At 39.5% G+C, this 20,755-nt stretch overlaps 1 protein-coding gene across 5 annotated transcripts; it reads left to right on the top strand.

The window, feature by feature from the left end:
• The first annotated feature begins 2,379 nt into the window (after positions 1–2,379).
• On the top strand, positions 2,380–20,099 carry STX2 (syntaxin 2). 5 transcript variants are annotated; one of them, XM_027733125.2, is made up of 11 exons: positions 2,381–2,480; positions 8,500–8,571; positions 9,062–9,161; positions 10,633–10,707; positions 11,563–11,636; positions 11,839–11,947; positions 13,652–13,725; positions 13,837–13,974; positions 15,297–15,407; positions 16,604–16,731; positions 18,090–20,099. In XM_027733125.2, the coding sequence occupies exons 1-10, from the start codon at positions 2,451–2,453 to the stop codon at positions 16,685–16,687; spliced, it is 867 nt and encodes a 288-aa protein (XP_027588926.1). In that variant the 5' UTR covers positions 2,381–2,450; the 3' UTR covers positions 16,688–16,731; positions 18,090–20,099. The 5 variants fall into 5 exon arrangements, with proteins under 5 accessions (XP_039234819.1, XP_027588926.1, XP_027588927.1 ...); XM_027733126.2 differs by lacking the exon at positions 16,604–16,731; XM_039378883.1 differs by having other exon boundaries at positions 13,652–13,974.
• The last annotated feature ends 656 nt before the right edge of the window (positions 20,100–20,755 follow it).

Raw genomic sequence — 20,755 nt, 5'->3', positions numbered from 1 at the left:
TTTAATTTGGAATAATTAAAAAGTTCCCCATAACAGCATTTGAGCTCCCGGCAAATACTTATTTCGTTGTTACAAAGGTACATTACTATGTGGGATCTAGTTTTTATCATGTTTTATCATCACATATAAGTAAGTGTTCATTTCCAGGCACTCATCAGCAGTTAGATCACTATCTAAAAGCTTAGAGCCCATGAGATCAGTAGGTAATCAGCAGAATAATTACTCTTAAAAGGTCTTTACATTTCCTATATCTTGACTCAGGTCAACTGTGAACAAACTCAGCAACTGTGACACAAGTAAACGTACAAAGTAAAAAGCAGCAGGTACCAAGTGTTTGAAGGTGCAGATGGGGAATGGTACAAAAGATGGTACTGGGGATAAACAGTCACAGAGCTGAGCAGCATATTTGAAGAAAACTGCTGCATTAGCAGGAAAGAAAACAATTTTTGAACTGTAAATGAAGGAAACAACATATGAAAAGGAGCATAATTGTACTTCCCAGTTAAAGCAGTGATTGCGGAAATGTCCCTGGAATCCAAGCTCCGGCAGGAACAGAGGTTCCACACGCTTGGGGTTCAAGGCAACACAGGAAATTGCTCTAAGGAAATAAGCCATTTTCAGTATAGATAGGTAAAATGGGTCACACAGCAGCAAGATTCAATAAAAATATGTATTCAAAAGACAAGCTTTAGTCATTTTTTTACCAAGTAAAATATGTTTGACTCTGGGTTTCATTAAGAAACTACACTCTCAGAAAACAAGCATTTACTAGGGCAATGATATGGAGATCTAATTTTTTTTTCAGAAAACAAAATTTCAGCATTTTACTGTCATTTAAACAGCTTGCATTGCTAATTTGGTATCTTTAAATTCCTTATCCAGCACTGGAATGAAATGCTTTAAATACATGAGGAAAATTATGCATGGATTATGCTCAGTTTCCAAAAGTAACACTTTTAGAATTTGTTGAATGTGTAGTCTAGAAGATAAAGTCTATATATCACAGAATCCCAGAATGGGTCAGGTTGGAAGGGACCAATGTGTGAACTGGTCCAACCTCTCTGCTCAAGCAGGGTCATCCCAGAGCACGTGGCACAGGATTGTGTCCAGACAGTTCTGGAATATCTTCATTGGGGGAGACTCCACAGCCTCTCTGGGCCATCTGTTCAGTGTGTGGTCACTGCATAGTAAATAAGTTCTCCCTCAAATTCAGATGGAATTTCCTGTGCATCAGTTTGTGCCCGTTGCCTCTCGTCCCACTGCTGGGCATCCCAGAGCAGAGCCTGGTCCATCCTCTGCCCCCTCTCTGCAGACACTGACAGACATGGGTGAGGTCCCCTCTCAGCGTCTCCTCTCGAGACTGAACAGCCCCAGCTCCCTCAGCCTTTCCTTGTCATAGAGATGCTCCAGTCCCTTCATCCCCTCTGTAGCCTCCTCTGGGGGGGGGCACCCATGGCACCGTTCAGACCCCTGAGCTCTCCCACATCGAGGATTCATCTCTCCTCGTACACATCCACGGAATCACGGAACAGTTTGAGTTGGAAGGGTCCTCTGGGGCAGGTGACATCGCAACGTGTCCAGCTGGGGGTTGAGCATCACCAGAGCAGGAGACTCCTTGCCCTCCCTGGGCAGCCTGTTGCAGTGCTCTGCCACATCTCTGTGGCAATCACAGAATCAACCAGGTCGGAAAAGACCTCTGAAATCATCGAGTCCAACCTTTGAGCCAACACTACCTTGTCAACTGGACCATGGCACTGAGTGCCACATCCAGTCTCTTCTTAAACACCCCCAGGGACCAGGGACGGTGACTCCACCCTGGTCAGCCCATTCCAATGTCTGATCACTCTCTCTTTGAAGAATTTCTTCCAACCTAAATCTCCCCTCACACAGACTGTGCCCTCTTGTCCTACTGCTGGTTCCCTGGGAGCAGAGCCCGACCCCCCCCCGGCTCCCCCCTCCTGTCAGGGAGTTGTAGAGAGCGAGAACGTCTCCCCCGAGCCTCCTCCTCTCCAGGCTGAGCCCCCCCAGCTCCCTCAGCCGCCCCTCACAGCACCTGTGCTCCAGTCCCCTCACCAGCCTCGTCGCCCTTCTCTGGACACGCTCCAGCCCCTCAACATCCTCCCTGAACTGAGGGCCCCAGAACTGGACACGAAGTGCGGGGCTCATCCGCACCCTCCGCCCCGCCCCGTGCCCGGTGCCCGGTGCCCGGTGCCCGGTGCCCGGTGCCCGCTCCCGCCGCACCCGCCCGCGCCAGGCGGTGCCCGCAGGGAATGGTTGCCGCGCCCGCCCGCACGGGGCGCGGTGCCGCCTCTTCCCCGCATGCGCGGGGCGGGGCGGGGCGGGCGCAGCGCTGAGGGGGCGGTGGCGGCGGCCGGCGCGGGGCGGGCGGGGGGAACGGGGCGGCCCCGGGCACGGCGGGAGCGGCCCCAGGAACCCCAAGAGCCGCGGGGATGAAGGACCGGCTGGCGGACCTGGCAGAGGTGCGGAGAGGGCAGCGCGGGGAGGGTTTCGGGGGTGGGGGGCGCCGCAGTGGCCGCCCGAGGTAACGGGCAGGGCGGGGAGGGCTTTGCAGGATCCGCCGGTCCCTGTGGGCTGGGAGGGCCCCGGCTGCCTCCGCCATCCCTTCTCCGGTTGTTTTTACAGCCCCCCGGCGGATAAACCCCGCGGTCACCTTGCTCTCGGGCCGCGGGTGGGTTTGTCCCCCCGGGAGCTGCTCGGCCCTGGTGCGTCAGTGGAGCTCTCGGCAGCGTTTATTTTCCGCGTGTTTACAAAATGGTAGCTGGCCGTGTTTATACGGCGCTTTTCCTTTCCCTTATTTGTGCTTTGGAAACAGTATCCTAAAAAAAGAAGGGAGAGTTGAGTGTGGCGGGGAGGTACCGTCAGTCTGTCTGCGACAGGATATGGCCTGGGTAAAATAAAAGGATATTTGGCTTTTTTTTTTTTTTTCCTTTTCCTGAAAAGAAATGGAAATGGAAAGCACACAGAAGTTCCTGTGATAGTTCCAGGACTCCACATACATGCAGAAGTTGGCGTGTGTTGAGCTGCATGTAAGGCTCGTTCACTTTAAAGAGTAACGTCATATCTTCCGGATCACAAAATACATCTTGGGAGCTCCATCTGTAGTGATGGAATTACCAGTCTCTTTGTTTTCCTCTCCCGAAAGGATGAATTAGCAGCTGAAAAGTTTTAGCGTGATTAAATTACGGTATCTCTACCAGGAATGATGTTTTGGAGTCATGCCAAAAAAACCCCAAAAGTGTCATTTCTTTCAGGTATCCTCATTCCCTTCTCCTGTTTCTAAACAGTCCAGGCTGTAGGAATGTGTGCCAAATTTCGGTAATGATGCACTGTCTTCCAGATAGAGGAAGCAACAAATGGTGATCCAAATTTAGTTTTTAATTTATAATCCTAAACCTGTACACTTAATTCTGGCTGAGGGGAAGCAGTAGTGGTCTGTTGTGTGAGTTTTTAATTAAAAAAAATCAACTCCACACCCTGACACTCCCCCCCCATTGATATTGTTAGAAGTGTTTAAAGCAGCTGTACATACAGGTTTTAGCCCAGCTTTAGTGTTTGACATCTGAACACTACAGCAGCAAACTACTGCTTTAACTGCTGCAGCAAGCTGCTTTAAACACTGTGGTCAGAAATAATGTATTAACATGTATTTGCCTATTTTCCGAACTGCTTGAGTTTGATCAGTGTAGTTTCATTGTATTTTATTTGGCTAAATGAAATAGTGAAGAGTAGAGCATGGACATTGTGGTTTTCAAACAGGCCTAGGCCTGCAAAATCTTCAGGAATAACTGTGCCTTGCCTCTTTCCTTTAATATAAGGATTTCATTAGATGTTGCTTTGGTCATGCCTTACCTGTAAGTTCCATCCACTCCATTTCCCCCAACAGGTTGTTTAAGAGATCCCAGTGCTGTAGGCAGTCTACACTGACCTGTTTCAACTGAGCACAGCATTCCCTTTAGCAGAAATGTTAATTTAACATGTGTTAATTTAATGTGTGGTTTTTTGTGTGTTCCTGATTTTTTTTTTTTTTTGGACAGCAAGCGAACTATTTTGTCATTCAAAGTTGTAAAGTTTTTCCCAGATTTCCCCTTATAAAGAAGAGGGAGAAATGTTACCTGTCAGTGTTTGTGGTTGATATTTTTAATACGCTGTATTTAGGTAGGTAAACAGTGCTCAAGTAGTTGCTGGAGAAAGAAATTGTTGAGGACATGCAGATTATGTAGCCTTCAGATAATGTTGCTTCCTCTTGATTTCTTAGCTAGAAGGAGTTTTGTAAAGGACGTGCTTTTTCAGAGGAGAGCAAACATAATTGTATTTGTTCAACTTTAGGAGATTATTTTAATGTCATTTATAAGTTATTCTGAGCGGGCCAAAATGAACGTCTTGCAGCTGCTTCAATTGTCATTTAATACAATTACTTGGAGAATTGGTCAAATCCCAGACTGGTTTGAGTTATTTTGAGCACAAATTAGTGTAAGATTAAAAGGTTCTCTCTGATCCAATACACTGTTTTCAGCAGTAGTTTATAGTAGATATTTAGGGAAGGAAAAAAAAGACTAGTACATAGCTGTGATTGCAAAATATTCTCCCTCAGTGGTTTGATGTTCACAGATAACAAGTCCATCTTGAAATGGCTTTAAAAGAGCCGTAGAATCTGTGTTCACACACCCAGATGAGCACATTTAGCTTGTGTCAGGTATTAAAAACAGATGTCCTTTTAAAGGTCTGTTAATAAAACTCGTTCATACTTTTTTGGGTTTTATTGTTAAATCCTTTAAGACAGGGAGAAGATGTAAACCTCTGCTCATGTGTGATGTTTTAGATCTCAGGTTTGGGGTGCACTGTCCATATGGCTCAAAACTTACCACCTGGTTGGATGCTGAAGTGGATGCAGAGCTCTCCACTGGAATCCATTCTTTGTGCTTGATTGGTGAATCATTTTAAAAGTTTGGGGTTTATATTCCTTTACTCTTGAGTGTTAATGAAGATATTTTACATTTAATCTTTGAAAAATGTTTATATTTGACTGTAGCTTTTTTTTTAAACTAGGACCTATAACTTGAACAGAACTGCATTGATTTTTTTTTTCCTAAAGTATTTCTTGGACATTCACTTAGTGCCCCCAAAACTGTTTAGGAATGAGTGAAAAACAAAGTCACAGGAGTTAAAATTGTTAGAATTGGGTGGTATGGAAACAGATGCAAAATGAACTTTTCCAGAAGGAGGAAAACACGGCTGTGTCCTTTCTCGCCGAGTCAGCCTCTTACGTGAGACTTTGTTCAAACATGGAATTTTCTGAAGATGAGCTGTGTGCCTTCCACGTCCTAACAGTGGGAAGTGATTTATTGTAGATGGTTACCATATGATGTTTCCCTGGTTGTACAATAATGCTGCTAAATGCACGTTAATGATTGACCTGCCAAAGCTGCCTGACAGCTCTCCTGGGCCCTCTGTGAGCCCTCCTTGGCTGCTCTGATACAAAATGATTTCTGCACACGCTGATGCTGTGAGGAGAAGCTCTTAAACTCTGTAAGGTACTCCTTGGGCCTGCTTCACTTGGATAATGGGCAGTTATTATCCTTGCAGCCTGCCAGAGGAATACACGTGATCTGCACTGAGAAAGGACTAACCTTGAATTTCAAGGGCAAGTTGTAGTCACGTTTTTCAGTCGAAAGCTGTTTTTGGTTTCAAAGGTCAGTAATTATTAAGATATCTCCAGCTAGGCTTATTTCTGCAATTCTGTGAGGTATTAGAAGGGACAAAGTTTTCAGGACAGCATTTGCTTGGAGCTGAGAAGTGATACTGTCGGAATATGTGGATTCTGTCACGTGAACCGATGTTGTGGTTTAACCCCAGCTGGCACCTGGAGCAGCACATGGCTGTTCCCTTGGCCTCTCCCTCGCTCATCCCACTGGGATGGGGGTCGGAATTGCAACGGGGGAAAATTCCTGGGTTGAGATAAACGCAGTTTGAAAGGTAAAAAGCTGCACACAAGCAAAGGAAAACAAGGAATTCATTCCCCACTTCCAGTGGGCAGGCGGGTGTTCAGCCATGCCCAGGAGAGCAGGGCTCTGTCACACCTCACAGGGACTTAGGGAGACAAATTGCCAAAGGTGTGCCCCCCTTCCTTCTTCTTCCCCTGGCTTTATACACTGAGCATGATGCCATGTGGTCTGGAATATCCCTTGGGTCACTTGAGGACAGCTGTGTCCCCCCCAGCTTCTTGTGCCTCCTGGGCTTCACAGGTGGGGTGAGGAGCCTAAAAGGCCTCGACCAGGCTCAGCTCAGCAGTAACTGAAACTTCCCTGTGTCATCAACCCTGTTCCAGCACGAATCCAAAACACAGCCCATACCAGTTATTGTGAAGAAAGTTAACTCTGTCCCAGGCAAAACCAGCACAAACAACTCCTGAGGAACTCAATCTATAGGTCTGTGAAGTTTATGGAGTTGCATGTTCCAGCCCTTCAGTCCCAAGGTCAAGGTATGAGCTGCAAACAGACTTTATTAGATTGCTCTTGGCATTGAGTGAAACTTTTTATCAGTTCTTTGTGATACTGTTTGTACTGGGGAGGTGAAGTCTAGGGGAAGTAATATGTTTCTGCTAAACTCAGTGATAAAAATGAGTCCTTGGTTGTGTGCTTGTCAAAAGAGCACATCACTTCAGTTGAAGAGTGAGCAAATAAGCTGTATTTTAGGTAAAAGATGATTTAAGAACATAGAGAACAGAGGCTGACAAACTCATCAGGTGTCTCAAGTGCTGATGTTTGAAGTAGGTTGCCCATAAATCCTTCAACAAATTGTAGGAAGCAAATTGTCAGTGGTGTCACCACAACCAAATTTGAAAGGGAAATACACATGGCACTGACAGTGGGTCAGGTGATCCCGATGGAGCATCTCCAAACAGGACTTCTGAGGGAGAGTTTTGTAGCTTTCATTTGATTAGGATTCACTCAGGTGTTAAATGTTTTGATAAGATCTGATCAAACTAAAAGCTGACATGCCAGGTCTCTTAGCTGATGCTATTTTCACGATTTTTAATTTGTTATTTTTCACTCAGTAAATATAAACAGAAAGTGTTCTTTTGCGTAGGTAATGAAATTAAATGTCTTTAAAGCATAGCTCATTCTTAAATATTAACTTTAAACTGGTAGCTTAGTAGCAGTGCAGTCTCTAGAATGGTAAAAAGTTAAGTGACTTCATTTGGGCACAGACTTCCTTCCATATTTGTGCAAGACTGTTCACTGATTACAATCTCTAAGGACAGATAATTTGAGTTCTAGTGATCATTTCCCCAAAGTCTGTAGTGACACACAGCACTAGGAGTGTTTGGAGGGTGGTTCAGGAGAGCAATGACAGCTCCATTCCTGTGTTTCACTTGGGGCATTATGGTTTTCTCTTAGTATAAACCCCAGATGATTTCTGACAAACATATTGCCAGAGGGCTTTATGCACCTCCTGGATTTGCAGGAAAGGAACTGTCACAAAGTATAGTAACTTCCCTTGAAGATTTGGAGCACTCTTATATTTTGATGCATAAATCTTAATTGAGTAAAACTTCCTTCATTAGATAATAGCAGTGTTTGACATTGGATTAAATGGCAGAATTGTCACACAAATAGTATATATTTCACCTAATTTAACAAAACCAGAACCAAAGGGCTTTTTGGGTAGTAGGATCAGAGGTTAGGAGCAGAGAGTGGGTGTTACAAGATCAAAGGCAGAGGGCCTTGTTCTTAGAAAGGGGTCTTGGACATGAAAATCCCTCAATGATACCTATCCTGTAGTTTGTTTTTTTCTAACTGATAACCCCTTGACTGTATGTTTGAGTAATATTTTGGTTCAACACAGTTCAGACAGTCTGTGCTCTACAAAGGGAACTGGAGAAGAGAGAAGCTGGAGCTCTTTGCCTTTCCCTGATGCATGTTAATCCTCTGTTTTCCTGTGACAAAAATTGACTCTCCATTACTCTTAAGATCCCTGGATTCCCCTGGGCTGGCTCAGGGGTCTGGGAGGTGTGACTGTGGGAGCTGTTGGGCTTTGTGCCCTGGAGGTGTGGGAGAGCCTGTCAGCTGCTGTTCCAAGGCTTTATCAATTATGCAATGCATTTATAGTTTAGTGTAGTGTAATTATGTCTAAATTGGTGTGGAATGGCAGCCTTGAAAACACCTCAGGGCAAAAGTAGTAAGTTGGTGATGGCTTTTTGCTCTGACTGTCATTAGATATGTAGTTATTACATCACAAGGCAGCTCTCAGCACCTCTCTCTGTATTTCTTTCACAACTCTGTAGTAGTCAGGTGACTTTCTGTGGCCTGTCTTATTTGTTTTTAGATGACAATCTGCAGCAGTGGAAGACTTTTTTGACCTTGCAGGCTACTGACAAAAATGTGTGTGCATTTGTGTAGCAATGTGGTACAAGTTGCAGTTGTTTCAGAACAGTATCTGGAGTTTTATTTCATAGATTTATTTTGTTGTCTCTTACAGTATAAAGGAAATGAAGATGGGGAGACAGTTATTATTGAAAAAGACCATTTCATGGATGACTTTTTCCAGCAGGTAAAGTTACAATTTTCACAGTGCATTGAAGATTTAATGTTTTCTCTCTATGCCTTTTCATTTCTGTAATTAGGTTTAACAATTCCCTTCTACACATACTCTGCAGTATGGTTTGTAATGGTTTGCCAAATTAAATGTTGGTAACACTCTTTGTTACTTATTTCAGGGTATTTTCTGTCTTTATTGCAGAGAAGTGTTTTTAACTCCTATTGACAAAGGAGTTTGCTGATAGAATTTTAAAATTTATTAAGAATATTAGCACTTAAGTTTATGGCCACACAGAATATATTTGCTATTAAGAATTAAATTTTTTATTTAAAAGTAAGATTACAAGCTTTTTAAATGTCAACATTACTGGGATTTCTGTCATGTACTTACAAATGTTGCAATGAAATAATTTATGATTTTTATGACCAATTATTTTTTGTTTAAAAAAAATTTTGCCCTGATTTATTCTAATGTCTTCATTGCTATATTTCTCTTCTTCCAGGTTGAGGAAATTAGAAATAATATAGCAAAAATAGCACAAAATGTGGAAGAAGTGAAGAAGCAGCACAGCATTATCCTGTCAGCACCAAATCCTGAAGGAAGTGAGTAAAAATTTTTAAGATTTCAAGTGTGTGTGGCTAGATATTCTGAAATACTGTTTGTCTGGTTTAGCTGTTTGTAGGAATAAAACTTGAGGTGTTCAGAATGCAAAAGGTAACCCTATTTAAGTAACTATGTCCATCTTTAATATTGAATTAATACTTTCATTTGCTTATTTTTACCTTTTTGAAGTGTCATTTGAAAAAAAATGCATTTTCAGAATATTTGTTGCCTCATCCCCACTTTTTCTAGATCAAAACTCAGTTTGATACAGTGTCTCGAATTTGATTTTGTCTTCAGAAACTTAGAAGCTGCTTACATTTCTTGTGTTTGTGGAAGTGTGGAAGTTGTCCACTGAAGCTTATACTGCAGAGCTTTATTCTTTTACTCTCTTCATTCTTCAGCAGGGACAAGGTCCTGTCTCACACCACAGCCACAGTTAAGAGTTCCTCTAAGGAGCCCTAGTTTTAGAGGCTTTAACCTCAAAGCTGGAATTGAAGCTGTGCTTTCTGATCAGAAAAAGTTTAGGGAACTTGCCCAGAAACATGGAACCTTCTGTGTTCTCAGCCCTTGTGAACTCAGGGCATCTGGGCAGGGCTCAGAGAAAAGGGAAGAAAAGATGCTGAGATGTTTTTCCTCAGTGTTGCAAGACTGGCTTGACATTTATCATCTTGTTTCATCTCTTCGATGAAAACTGAGCTTTGGATGTTAGTTCTTTATTGTCCCCCTGTTTTCTCTGTTTATGGATGAGTGTTTGTATTCCTACAAGTGATTTTGGGGGCTGCTTTTTGTCTAATAGTTGTATACAGTTAATGAATCTCAGGCTTAATAAGGGTTCATCTAAATGTTAAAACTCCGTGGTCTCAGCTCATTTGTCGGCTTGTGTTTGTGCTAAAAATTATATATATCAATAATGCATCTGAGTTGTGTAGGAACATGACAGCTCTTGTAAGTAATGTGTGTTCTTGTGATTCTGGTGTCTTCAGTGACAGAGATCTAGTTAAGTTCTTCATGAATGCTCTAATAGAATTCTTCAAAACACATAGGTCAGACATAATACACTTATCTTAAGTGTAAAAGCAATGAATACATGATAAACAACACAATTTTTAAAAAAAGGGTGAGATGAATCTGTACTTTCACTTGTATTTAGAACTCAGTAAAATTTAATTTTTGACTAGCAAACAGATATTACCTAGAAAGTGTTAAGAGAAACTGTGGAATATTTTGTCACCTGGTTTAGTTGATGAGTTAGTAATAACATTTCCCAAGTGTAAGCCTGTCACAAGAAGCAGGAACCTGATAGTATGCTGTTACAAAAATGGTATTTAAAGTACTTAAGACTATAATAAACTTCAGCTCTGCATGGTTGTTCTGAATACAATTATGAGGTTGCAAGGTAGAGTTGAAAATGGTTACTGACTTACTATTATCAATCATAAACAGTTTAAAAAAATTACTGTTTTTTTAAAGGAACAAAGGAAGAACTTGAAGAATTAAATGAGGAAATAAAGAAGATTGCCAACAAAATCCGGGCCAGGCTAAAGGGTGAGTTGTGAGCACAAATAAAACTGCTTTCACTTGCAATGATTCAGGATATTAGCAGTGTTGCAAACTTAATGCATTGCAGCTGAACTTCTTAACTTTGAAAGCTGGATTATATATGCATAAATTGTACTGTACAGCTGTTAAAAAGGAGAATGAGAGAACCACCTCCCTGGCAGCTGATGTGCAGCCCGTGGCAGTGACAGTGCCATCCTCTGTACCAGGTCTCAGCACAGCCTCGCTTGTGGAGCAGGACAGAAAGCCTGCTTGCTTTCAGAAATAGCCTAGAAAATTACCATGCAAAGTAATTTCTCTGTCTAGAAACGTATTCTGCAATTAAAGTACCTTTTTTGGTGTTTTGGAATAAGATTAAGGGCAAAAAGACAGTCTCCATGACATAAATGTCATAGGGAATTGCCCTAGAGCACTGTATTTTATATTCAGACTAGTTAATTTTGCAGTGGGTTTCCCCTGTATGTCTTAACTGTTTAGAAAAAGTTCTGAAATACACTGAGAGTTTCCAAGTTACTAGATTACAATTACTCTGCTTTTGTCCTCCAAGACATACTGAGGTGAGGTGTTTATTGTTTAAAGCCCGTTTTGCTACACCTTCTAAAATTTTTCCAGCATAATAGTGGTGTTACTCTGTTAAGGCTGTTGAAGTAATTACTGTGTTTAAAGATCTGTACCAATGATCAAAATTATTTTAAGATTTTATATATATCGCTGCCACCCCTGAAATGTTAGGCATGTAGAGAATTTGTATGTGTAAAAAGTAATAATAATATTTACAAAGTAATTGAACTGCACTGTTAAATAACTGAACATGGACTCAGAGTATTCTTGTCTTGTTCTCAGCTATTGAACAAAGTTTTGAGCAGGGTGAAAATGCCAGTCGGACATCAGTGGACCTCAGGATAAGGAAAACACAGGTATGAGCACTTAAACTAAAGAAAATAGAAGGGTTTGAGTAAATTGGAGAATAACTTTAACTCTTCTGAAATCATTTCAGAATTTCACGTTCTGTTTTGGGGGGATGTGAACACCACTCTGAGTTGTTGTGCAGTGCTATTTGCTCTATCAAAAAAATAAATAAATGTTTCTCTTCCACCTTTTTGAACTCCTCACACCCAGCACTCTGTGTTGGCTCACAAGTTTGTGGAGGTGATGACGGAATACAACGAGACCCAGACTCTGTTTCGAGAACGCAGCAAATGTCGGATACAGAGGCAATTAGAGATCAGTAAGTGACCTGAATAGGCTTGTTTAAAAAAAGAAAAATTGTATTCTTAGGACCTCTCTTGTTTCTTGTTATTAAAAGATGGTGCTAAGCATCATCAGCTTGGACATCATCTGGGAGCACGTGAGAGAGAAGAAACGATTTTAGTGTGTGGCATAAACTCGTTGATATTACTCTTCAGAACAGCTGTAAAGAAAATAGAGAAAACTCACTAAATTGTAAAAACTGTTGAAAAAATTATCTTTTTCCTTTGCTTCATTTGTTTCCAATGTCGCAACTTTAAATGAAGCGTTAAGAAAAGCTGCATTCTGAAACAGCAAGTGTTATTAAAAGCCATTCCAAAATTAACATGCTTCTACAGGGACACTTGTTAAATTCAGCTGGCATAAAATCAGTGCTGCTGTTATATGTGCTCTGATCATCTGTTGCCTGACTCATGTATGAATGTTGATTATTAGGATGAGTGTTTAGAAAGGTTCATGACTTTCCTCTGAACTACAGAGTTCAGATGCTCTGAACTCTTCATCTACCTTGGAAGGTGTCTAAAAATCTCTGTTTCATCTTGTACCTAAAGTTGGCCCTTTTTAATGTCTCCTGTAGGAGCAAATATGTACATTGCTGAAATAGGGAATGGAAACAGCAACTGGCAAATTATAAGAAGACTTTGCTTTTCACGTGCTTCTCAAATTGGTCATTACCCTCTCATGCTAATGGTCCAGTTCAGCATTTCAGTAAAGTTTAGTAGGCAAGTTAAGTTGTTTTTTGCTATATGTGTGAGGGGAGGGACACTAATACTTCAGTTCTTTTAAGTTCAAGTTGTTATGACCCAATTAGAGCCTTCAGCTTTTCTTAAGCACTAAAAATTTTAAAGCAGATTTTGCAGCATTCTTGGGTATTAACATCAGAAAGTAATACTCAAACTGTAGCTCTCTCCTGATAGGACAGAATTATATAAGTTGGTACAGATATTCAGCTTATTTTACATTGAAAGAACAGGGATTTGATATGGAATTGTTAAAGCTGTACAATACAAATCACTTGAATGTGTTGTGTAACTCATAACACTTTCATTTGTGGTACCAGTGTGATCAACAGGATTCAGTTTGCTTAAACATGCAGTAATAAATTACATGAATGGTTACTTGTACTATGAAAAGCAGAAGTGAAGGTGCACTGTGGGTTATCATCTTCTCTGTGTGGAATATGGATGGAATCCTGTGTTGGGAAAATCAAATTTACGTAAAGATTTTATTGCCCACACAGTGGTGGGGTGTGAGTGTGACATGACTGAATAGGTAAATATTGAATGTTATATAAATACTCTCAAGTATCTCAAGTTCTTCCTTCTGAAGAACACTCCACTTCAGAAGGTTCATATGTACCTTGTAAATATTTCTGATAAACCCTTCAATTTGACAAAAATCCCCAAAACGAACTAACCAACCAAGCAAGCAAAAACACTCCATGATCAGGAATCCTTCATGGTAGCTTTGAATCTGTGTTTGTTTTCTGACTATCACTTGATACTTTGTGGGTTTTATTCTATGCAAAATGGCCCTTGGTAATGGCTGACCACTACAACGTTTTATCCTGCAAAATACTCGAAACAAGAATTGTCTTTGAATTGTCATCCTTCCAGAATGGTAAAATGTTGTGTTCCACACTGAACCAGTGATGTTATGTGAAGTCCTGTTGTTTTTATCCTAGCTGGAAAGACCACCACTGATGAGGAACTGGAAGAAATGTTAGAGAGTGGTAATCCTTCCATTTTCACTTCTGATGTATGTATTTCTGCTCCAGCTATGTCTCTCTTCTATTCTACTGCTCCTGCTCTTCAGGAGTGTGTCAGCAGGTCCTTACTTGTGTCCTTATCTTTGTCCATCCTCCCAAAGATTATATCAGACTCTCAAATAACCAGGCAAGCTCTGAATGAGATCGAGTCCCGTCACAAGGATATTATGAAACTGGAATCCAGCATAAAGGAACTTCATGAAATGTTTATGGACATGGCAATGTTTGTTGAGACTCAGGTAAGTGAACCAATTCAAACACCTTTGTGTAAGTGGTGGCTTTTTTCCTCAGTCTTCCTCTTTGCAACGTGCAGGAGCAGTTGCTTATATTCAGATAGTGCAGACTTAGAGTGTTTTTGGCTGTGATTAGAATATAGAAAAGTTAATCACCGGAGGGTTTTTGTTTTGTTTTAAAGAAGTTTACCATCTCTGTGCTTGTAGGATATGCTTTCAATAACTGACCACAGTTAGCATATATAACATTTTCTTCACCATGCTTAATTGCAATATACTTGAACATTTTTGTGCATGTTAAAGTAAGAACAACTCTGTCCTGGAATGTTGGCTAACACCTTGGGAATTGAGGATTCTCAGACATGGTAAAGAACTACTGTGGTAGAATAACGTGTGTTAGCAAGCACTTAATACAGAGTACAGTTACTGCTGTGACTCACATGAATGTGAAGGGCTTGACAAGTCCTTCAAGTCACCTCTTATGTTCATAAACTTTGTCTTGACATGTATATAAATTTGTTCTGTTTGTAGTCTTTACATGCCAGTTACCCAACAAAAATATTTTCATTTCTGCGCTTAAAATTGTTTGACTCATGCAGGAAACTGAACAGAATAATGTTAGGAAATAAACTTTCCTGAAAAGGACTATCTTTTTAATTGGTTTTTGCTCTACAAGTCCTGTGTTGCTTTGATATTACATATACAGCCAAGAGAAATTGGTAGCAGTTTTCTTTTGAATTAGAAATGACCAAAAGTTCCTTGTGCATCATTCTTTAATGCTTTGCTGTTTACTGCTGCTGATTATTTCTTCTGGTGGACAGAAACACAGGTAACAGACTTAACTGTCATTTTTCACCAATCCTCCATTTCATTGCCAAATTTCATTCACCATAGTTAATTTGAATTTGTGATGTATTGACATTCCCTCCATTCTGAGGAACTCCTATGTGTGTGTTTCCTTGGATAACTGTTGAACCTTGTGTTAAAATAGTCAATTATCCTTCCCCACTTGCAGACATATCAGGGATTTCCCATCTCTATTTAGTTTGGGCTGTTAAAACATACCTCACACCCAAAGGTATGTTTTCAGGTGTTCAGGACTTATTCCTGCAAAAGGGAATGTGCCTGCCCTACCCATGAATGTTCTTTGTTTGGTGAGAACTGTGAGTCCTTGCTTCTCATTCCCTTTTCCCTTTACATATCAAAGCAGAAAAAACATCACCCACTAAAATGTGCATCGTTCCCTTGCTGAAAGTAATTGTTTTTCATTAACAAGGATCCATGGATTCCAATAATAGATTTTTTTTTCTTCGAAATTTCATTTTAAGGGTGAAATGATCAACAACATAGAGAAGAACGTGATGAATGCAACAGATTATGTGGAACATGCAAAAGAAGAGACAAAAAAGGCAGTTAAATATCAAAGTAAAGCACGAAGGGTATGTTGTCTTTCTTAATTGTTCTAGTCAGTATTTTAACTTAGCACAGGATGAAGTGACCTTCAATTTTAGTTGAATTTTTGTTACTGTATTCACTCCTTCAAGGTAGAATTAATATGTGCATTTTCCTTGTTTGCAGTTGTGCTTTTTAAAATTAGATTAGAAAATGTTGTTATGAATTAGTAAATTGCAGAAGAAGACTTAACAAAGGACTTTCAAGCAAACAAACACCCCACCGCCTCAAACTGGAAGAAATCAAAACATTTCCAATGTGAACAAATTTGTCATAGCTAACATTAAAAAATTATATTACCAGTAGGGGACAGAAGCTTCTTGTACTATGAAAACAGATAAGCAATTCATGCACAGCTAAGGGTGTGTTCACAGTTTTTTTCACAAAAAGTTGTCATATGTAAAAACCCCAAAAGAAGAATTAATACTTTAAATTATTCAGATTCTAAATAAGCTTAAAAGTTTTTGAATCTTTTTATCATTGACAAACTTACCTGGATTTACAGATATAAAATCTCCATAAGTGGTTTTGGTGAAGCAGGCTTTTTTAGAATCCTCTCTCTAATTATTCATTTTACAGATGAATTAGGAGGATCTTCCCTCTGGAAAGGGAGTGACATTTTACCACGACACTGAAGTTGTGGAGGATTTGAGTTCAGAGTAACGTTCAGGTGTTTTCCATGGCACTTGTTTTGTGTCCTGGTGTCTTCCTTCCCATCAGACACCAAATAATATACTCTGAAATCAAACTAAGTAGTTTGGTTTTACATTATCAGTTCCCCTTTTGAGAAGCTGTGCAATTTTGTGAGTTTTTTTATGGTGTTTTTTATGGATTTGAGGGAATAGTGCATCTTTTTATAGATAGATATCTACACAGAGAGAACACACTTGTTATATTTACAAAATATTGTTTAAGAAGTGTCAAAGAGCCCATTTAATGTGTTTGTAAATGGTGACTGTACCATCTTTGACTGTATAGACATTATCACACTAGTTTACATGTAAACACTGTTTAAAAATGTTTGTTCTTACATATGCAAGACTACACAGATAAATTTATCTCAACTTGGAAATACTGCAGGCTTTAATAAAAGTGCTTGTGGATCTAAAAACAATTTAAAAGAACTGAGAATAAATGCATGTCTGAATGTGCTTAATATTAACAATACCTTGTTTTTTGACAGAAAATGTGGATAATTATCATTGTGTCAGTGGTGTTGGTTGCCATAATTGCTCTAATTATTGGTTTGTCTGTTGGTATTCGGTGATGGTTGGATAACCTCAGCATGCATGTCTTCCTGCCACTGTGGCAGTAAGTAACTAATCAACTAATTTTGCTCTTGTTTTCTCTGTATTGTTCTATTAACCCTTAATATCTGTGCAGTTATTGCTGGGGGGGTGGGTGGAGGGATGGAGCTGCATTGCTGGATCTTCCCTCTGTGTCCTCTAACAGCTCCATGCACGTGGATATTGCCAACTGACACCTAGTGGTGAACTGCTCAATGCACAAAAAGTCACTGCCTGACTCAGGAACAGGAGCAGATGAGACCAAAAAGCCAACTATTGTCTCCCATTCCTTTGAGTTTCTTTTTTTTTATACAAAAGTTCACGTTAGCAAACAATCTGCACTAAGATATGGAATGCTGGTTAACACTTGGAACTTTATCAGATGGGGTTTTCTTTAGTTTTAAGCAGAGCTTTTAAAAAAAAGAAGTGTCTGCAACCAGGAAGTTGGCTTTTATGCCTTCCAGAACATCCTAAAATGACTTACTTTGAAGCTGTTTATTAATACCAGACTAAATGAAACAGTGGGAAGTAACAATGTGTTCATAAAAGGAAGTCTGCAGGGATTCCAGCTGGAATCCTAGGACAACAATGAGGCTTTTTTCAGTCTTCAGGTATTTGCTGTACTAATCTACCATTTCTTGTCAACACCTAGGCAGGCTAAGTAGAATTAACTAAGTAGCAATTAACTCTTTGCAATCCAGCTTTTTATATGTATTATCTTCCCGCTCTATACTAAGTGCTCCAAGGGGTGTCAGTTCAGAGAGCTTGTCAGGAATTCAGGTTTCTGTACTAACACTCTTAATATCAGACTTTGAGGTTTGGTGTTATGGATTCTTCTCAGCTCTGGTTCATGGGCAGAGAACAGACTTTACTGTGTCATTGCTTTTAGTCAGAAATATCAGATCTAATGTCACATTTTGATGCATTCACACAGGACCACCTCTTTTGTTTTTTTTTCCCCTTGCAGCTCTTTGAGCTGTTACCCACAGAATGTTCTTACTGACATTGTCCTGAACTCCAGTGAGTGTGCAGGTGTAAAGGTCTGGGCAGGCTGCAAATGTTTATCCAGGGAGGGTGGCAGTGAGCAGTTTCTGTACTTAGACTTGACCTACATCTGTTTCTGTACGTCATGGTATTTACAGAAGTTGGGCACGAGTCATAAAAAGTACCCTGGGAAGCAAAATACAGACACGTTGCACTCTGTCTTGTGGCTATGGTTACATGTGTGTTAGAAAACAAAGACCAGCAGGAAATCCTGGCAGTGATTAATCTCTAGAGAGAAAATCCAAACTCTCAGGTTGGGTGTCAGTATTACTAATTTTCTGTGGCTCTGCATTTATTTAAACAAAGTGTTTCAATCTCGACTCTCTCTTTTTCTTGCAGAAATTGATGTTCATCATTATATGTGTAACTGTATTGCTTTTGATACTTGGAATTATCCTTGCAACAACACTGTCCTAGCAAGCACATTCCAAGAGTTATGAACCTTCAGCAACTCCAAAATACATCTTTAGTAAAACCAAACCTTGACCAGAAATGATGCCTTACACTGTTCCGTGATGATGACCTGTCACTAATGGCTCAAAATGAAAGCAAAATCACTCTTAATGTTTACTCATAAACAAAGATCAGAATGTATTAGGATGTGTATGGATTTTCATCATAAACTAGGTTTGTAAGACTGACACTTGCTCTTCATTGTTTTGAACTAGAGTAACTTAGGGTTTTTTTTCATATCTCAGTGTTATAGTTTAAATAGGGAGTTGAGAGACAATTGAGTTTTTGACTGTTTTGCTTTTTTTCCTATTGCTAACATAATTCTAATCATGAATTTAGTACCTTGCTGGTGCTGCCTTTGTTAGTACTCTTGTGAACATTTTTATGAGATATAGCCTTGTCTTTATTAATTATTTAGTCACCTTAACCTATATAAGCTTTATGCTTAAATATTTTCTTCTCCAACAAGTGCTAAAATATTTTAACCTGAAAAGACTTATTTAACTGTCTGCTTAGTGCATTACACCCGAGAAGAAAAAAAAAAAAAAGCTTTTTTACACTTGGCAGTTTATTAATTTTTTTCTTCAATATAAATTGCTTTAAATATTTCCTTCCTATTTAATAAAAAGTTAGTTGGAACATTTCTGGCAAACGAAGACTGCAGTGAAGCACACTGAATTTGCACTTGAGCAAAGGAAGCTGATGGATCAGTTCAGCCTTATTGTTCATATGAATATGACAAAAATTACATTCTAAAGCCAAATCAAGTTTTCTTGTTTCGAGCCTTGCTAATGCTGATGTATGAACATGGCATGAGGATGAACTCCTTCAGAGAATCTACAGCATAATACAAACTAAGACACTGACTTGTTATGAAATATCTGTATATATAACATAGATGAAGTGTTTTAGTGTATACATGCCTGTTGTAATCCTAGCTTTCGTGACTTGAAATACTTCAAATGTACCCAAATAACTGCATTTAATGTTACAGGTTATTTTTGTATTTTATTTTTTTGTGTGTGTGTGTAAAATATTTGTAACTTGCCTTTGTGACTCCTCATTGTTGAAGCATATCCATGTAGATATGTAGATCTAATTCTCTTACAGTGTAAATATAGGAAAGGATGATCTGTGCCTTTTTAAGCACAGTCTGAAACCACACTCGTTGATGTTTTCAAATAGTCAGCTCTGATCTGAACTGCAGTGACTTGGTCCTGCAAGGTCAGAATCCTTCAACTTGCATTTTATTGGAAGTGTCTGAGATCAAAGTTACTCTGTAAACTAGAATTCAGTTTGACTTCATGAAATTCAGCAAAGTTTACAATTTATATTGTATGTATGAATATTCCTGCTTTGCTGTCCAAATATACTGTGAATGTGCTGGAGTTACTCAGATGTCAAACGTTTAAAAACCAACAAAAAATACTATTATTGGTCCTTTTCAAGTCAGCCATAAAGAAGTCGCTTGAAAAATTTGGCTTCATTAATGAACAAATTTCTTTTACCTCTAAGTCCAGAACACTCACTGATGTTTGTGAGGAAGTTTACAAGCAAAGTAAGGAAAGATTGGTTGCCTTAGTACTTGTTCTAGGTAAATATATTTTTTATTCTGTAGTTTTCTAGGTTTTTATCAGTATATATTATTTATACAGATACACAAATTACATAGAGGGGAAAAATCAGTCCTGTTATATTGTATTTTTCATTTTTCTTTATAATGCAGTAATTTGCCCATCAAGACCAGAAATTTGAATAGGCTACTTGTTGTACAGCTGCCTCAATGAGTTTGTTTTAAAACAAAACACAACTTTGTTTTTCACAGGAGAATGTGAAATCTTCTTGGAGGGGAGTAAATCTCTAACCTATGCACTAATAAATTCATCTAAGCGAGTATCTCGTGTCTATTTTTATATTAAGGATTTTACTGTGACCCTTGTGAATATTCCCAGGGAGTGTTTGAATCAGGCTGGGATGTTTTTGCAGTGACATCTGTCAAACAATGGTTAAAGGCAGTGGGTTTCCTGAAGCTTCTTACCAGGAAAGGTGTAGAAATGATCTGAGTATACACAGAGGTGATTATGAAGAAAATAATGGAATTTATTAATTTAAACTATGCCCATGGGGGAGGCGTTTTCAGAGAGATGTTGAGGTAAGAAATGCCCAGGGTTTCATTTGAGTCAGTGCTCTTTTCATACAAAAATAAGTTGTTATAACTTCTGTAACAGTCCAACAGCAGTGAGGGTTTGCAGCAGGGTTAATACCAAAGCACTTAGAAAAACGACCTATCAATGACTATCTGTCAGTAGAAACAAAGGCAAAATGTTAGAGAATCAACTAAAGCTGTTTCAGATTTTTGATTCTGCCTCTGTTTGCTCTGTAGTGTAAAAGAGAACAGTTTTAGGCAAAGGAGGATTTGTTTAGCAAAGCACTACCTGAGTTTTAATGAATAAATTTAGAAGATAAATTTAAAAGACAAAGGGAATGAGGGAGCTGCTGCCTACGAGGAAGGATGCTTTTCTGTATAACAATTATTTAAAAATAAATTAGAA

The sequence above is a fragment of the Pipra filicauda genome, unplaced genomic scaffold (genome assembly GCF_003945595.2).
Source record: "Pipra filicauda isolate LSUMZ 115617 unplaced genomic scaffold, ASM394559v2 scaffold14_size4853619_pilon, whole genome shotgun sequence".
Lineage (NCBI taxonomy): Eukaryota > Metazoa > Chordata > Aves > Passeriformes > Pipridae > Pipra > Pipra filicauda.
Note: the sequence above shows the minus strand (reverse complement) of the source record. Positions and strands in the feature narration are given on the sequence as shown.

Bases quoted from the DNA above. Each gene is read 5' to 3' on its own strand.
- STX2 (XM_039378883.1), top strand. From the start codon at position 2,451: ATGAAGGACCGGCTGGCGGACCTGGCAGAG. The intron at 13,975-15,296 runs GTAAGTGAACCA...TTTCATTTTAAG, and splicing joins CAATGTTTGTTGAGACTCAG to GGTGAAATGATCAACAACAT. The intron at 15,408-16,603 runs GTATGTTGTCTT...GTTTTTTGACAG, and splicing joins ATCAAAGTAAAGCACGAAGG to AAAATGTGGATAATTATCAT.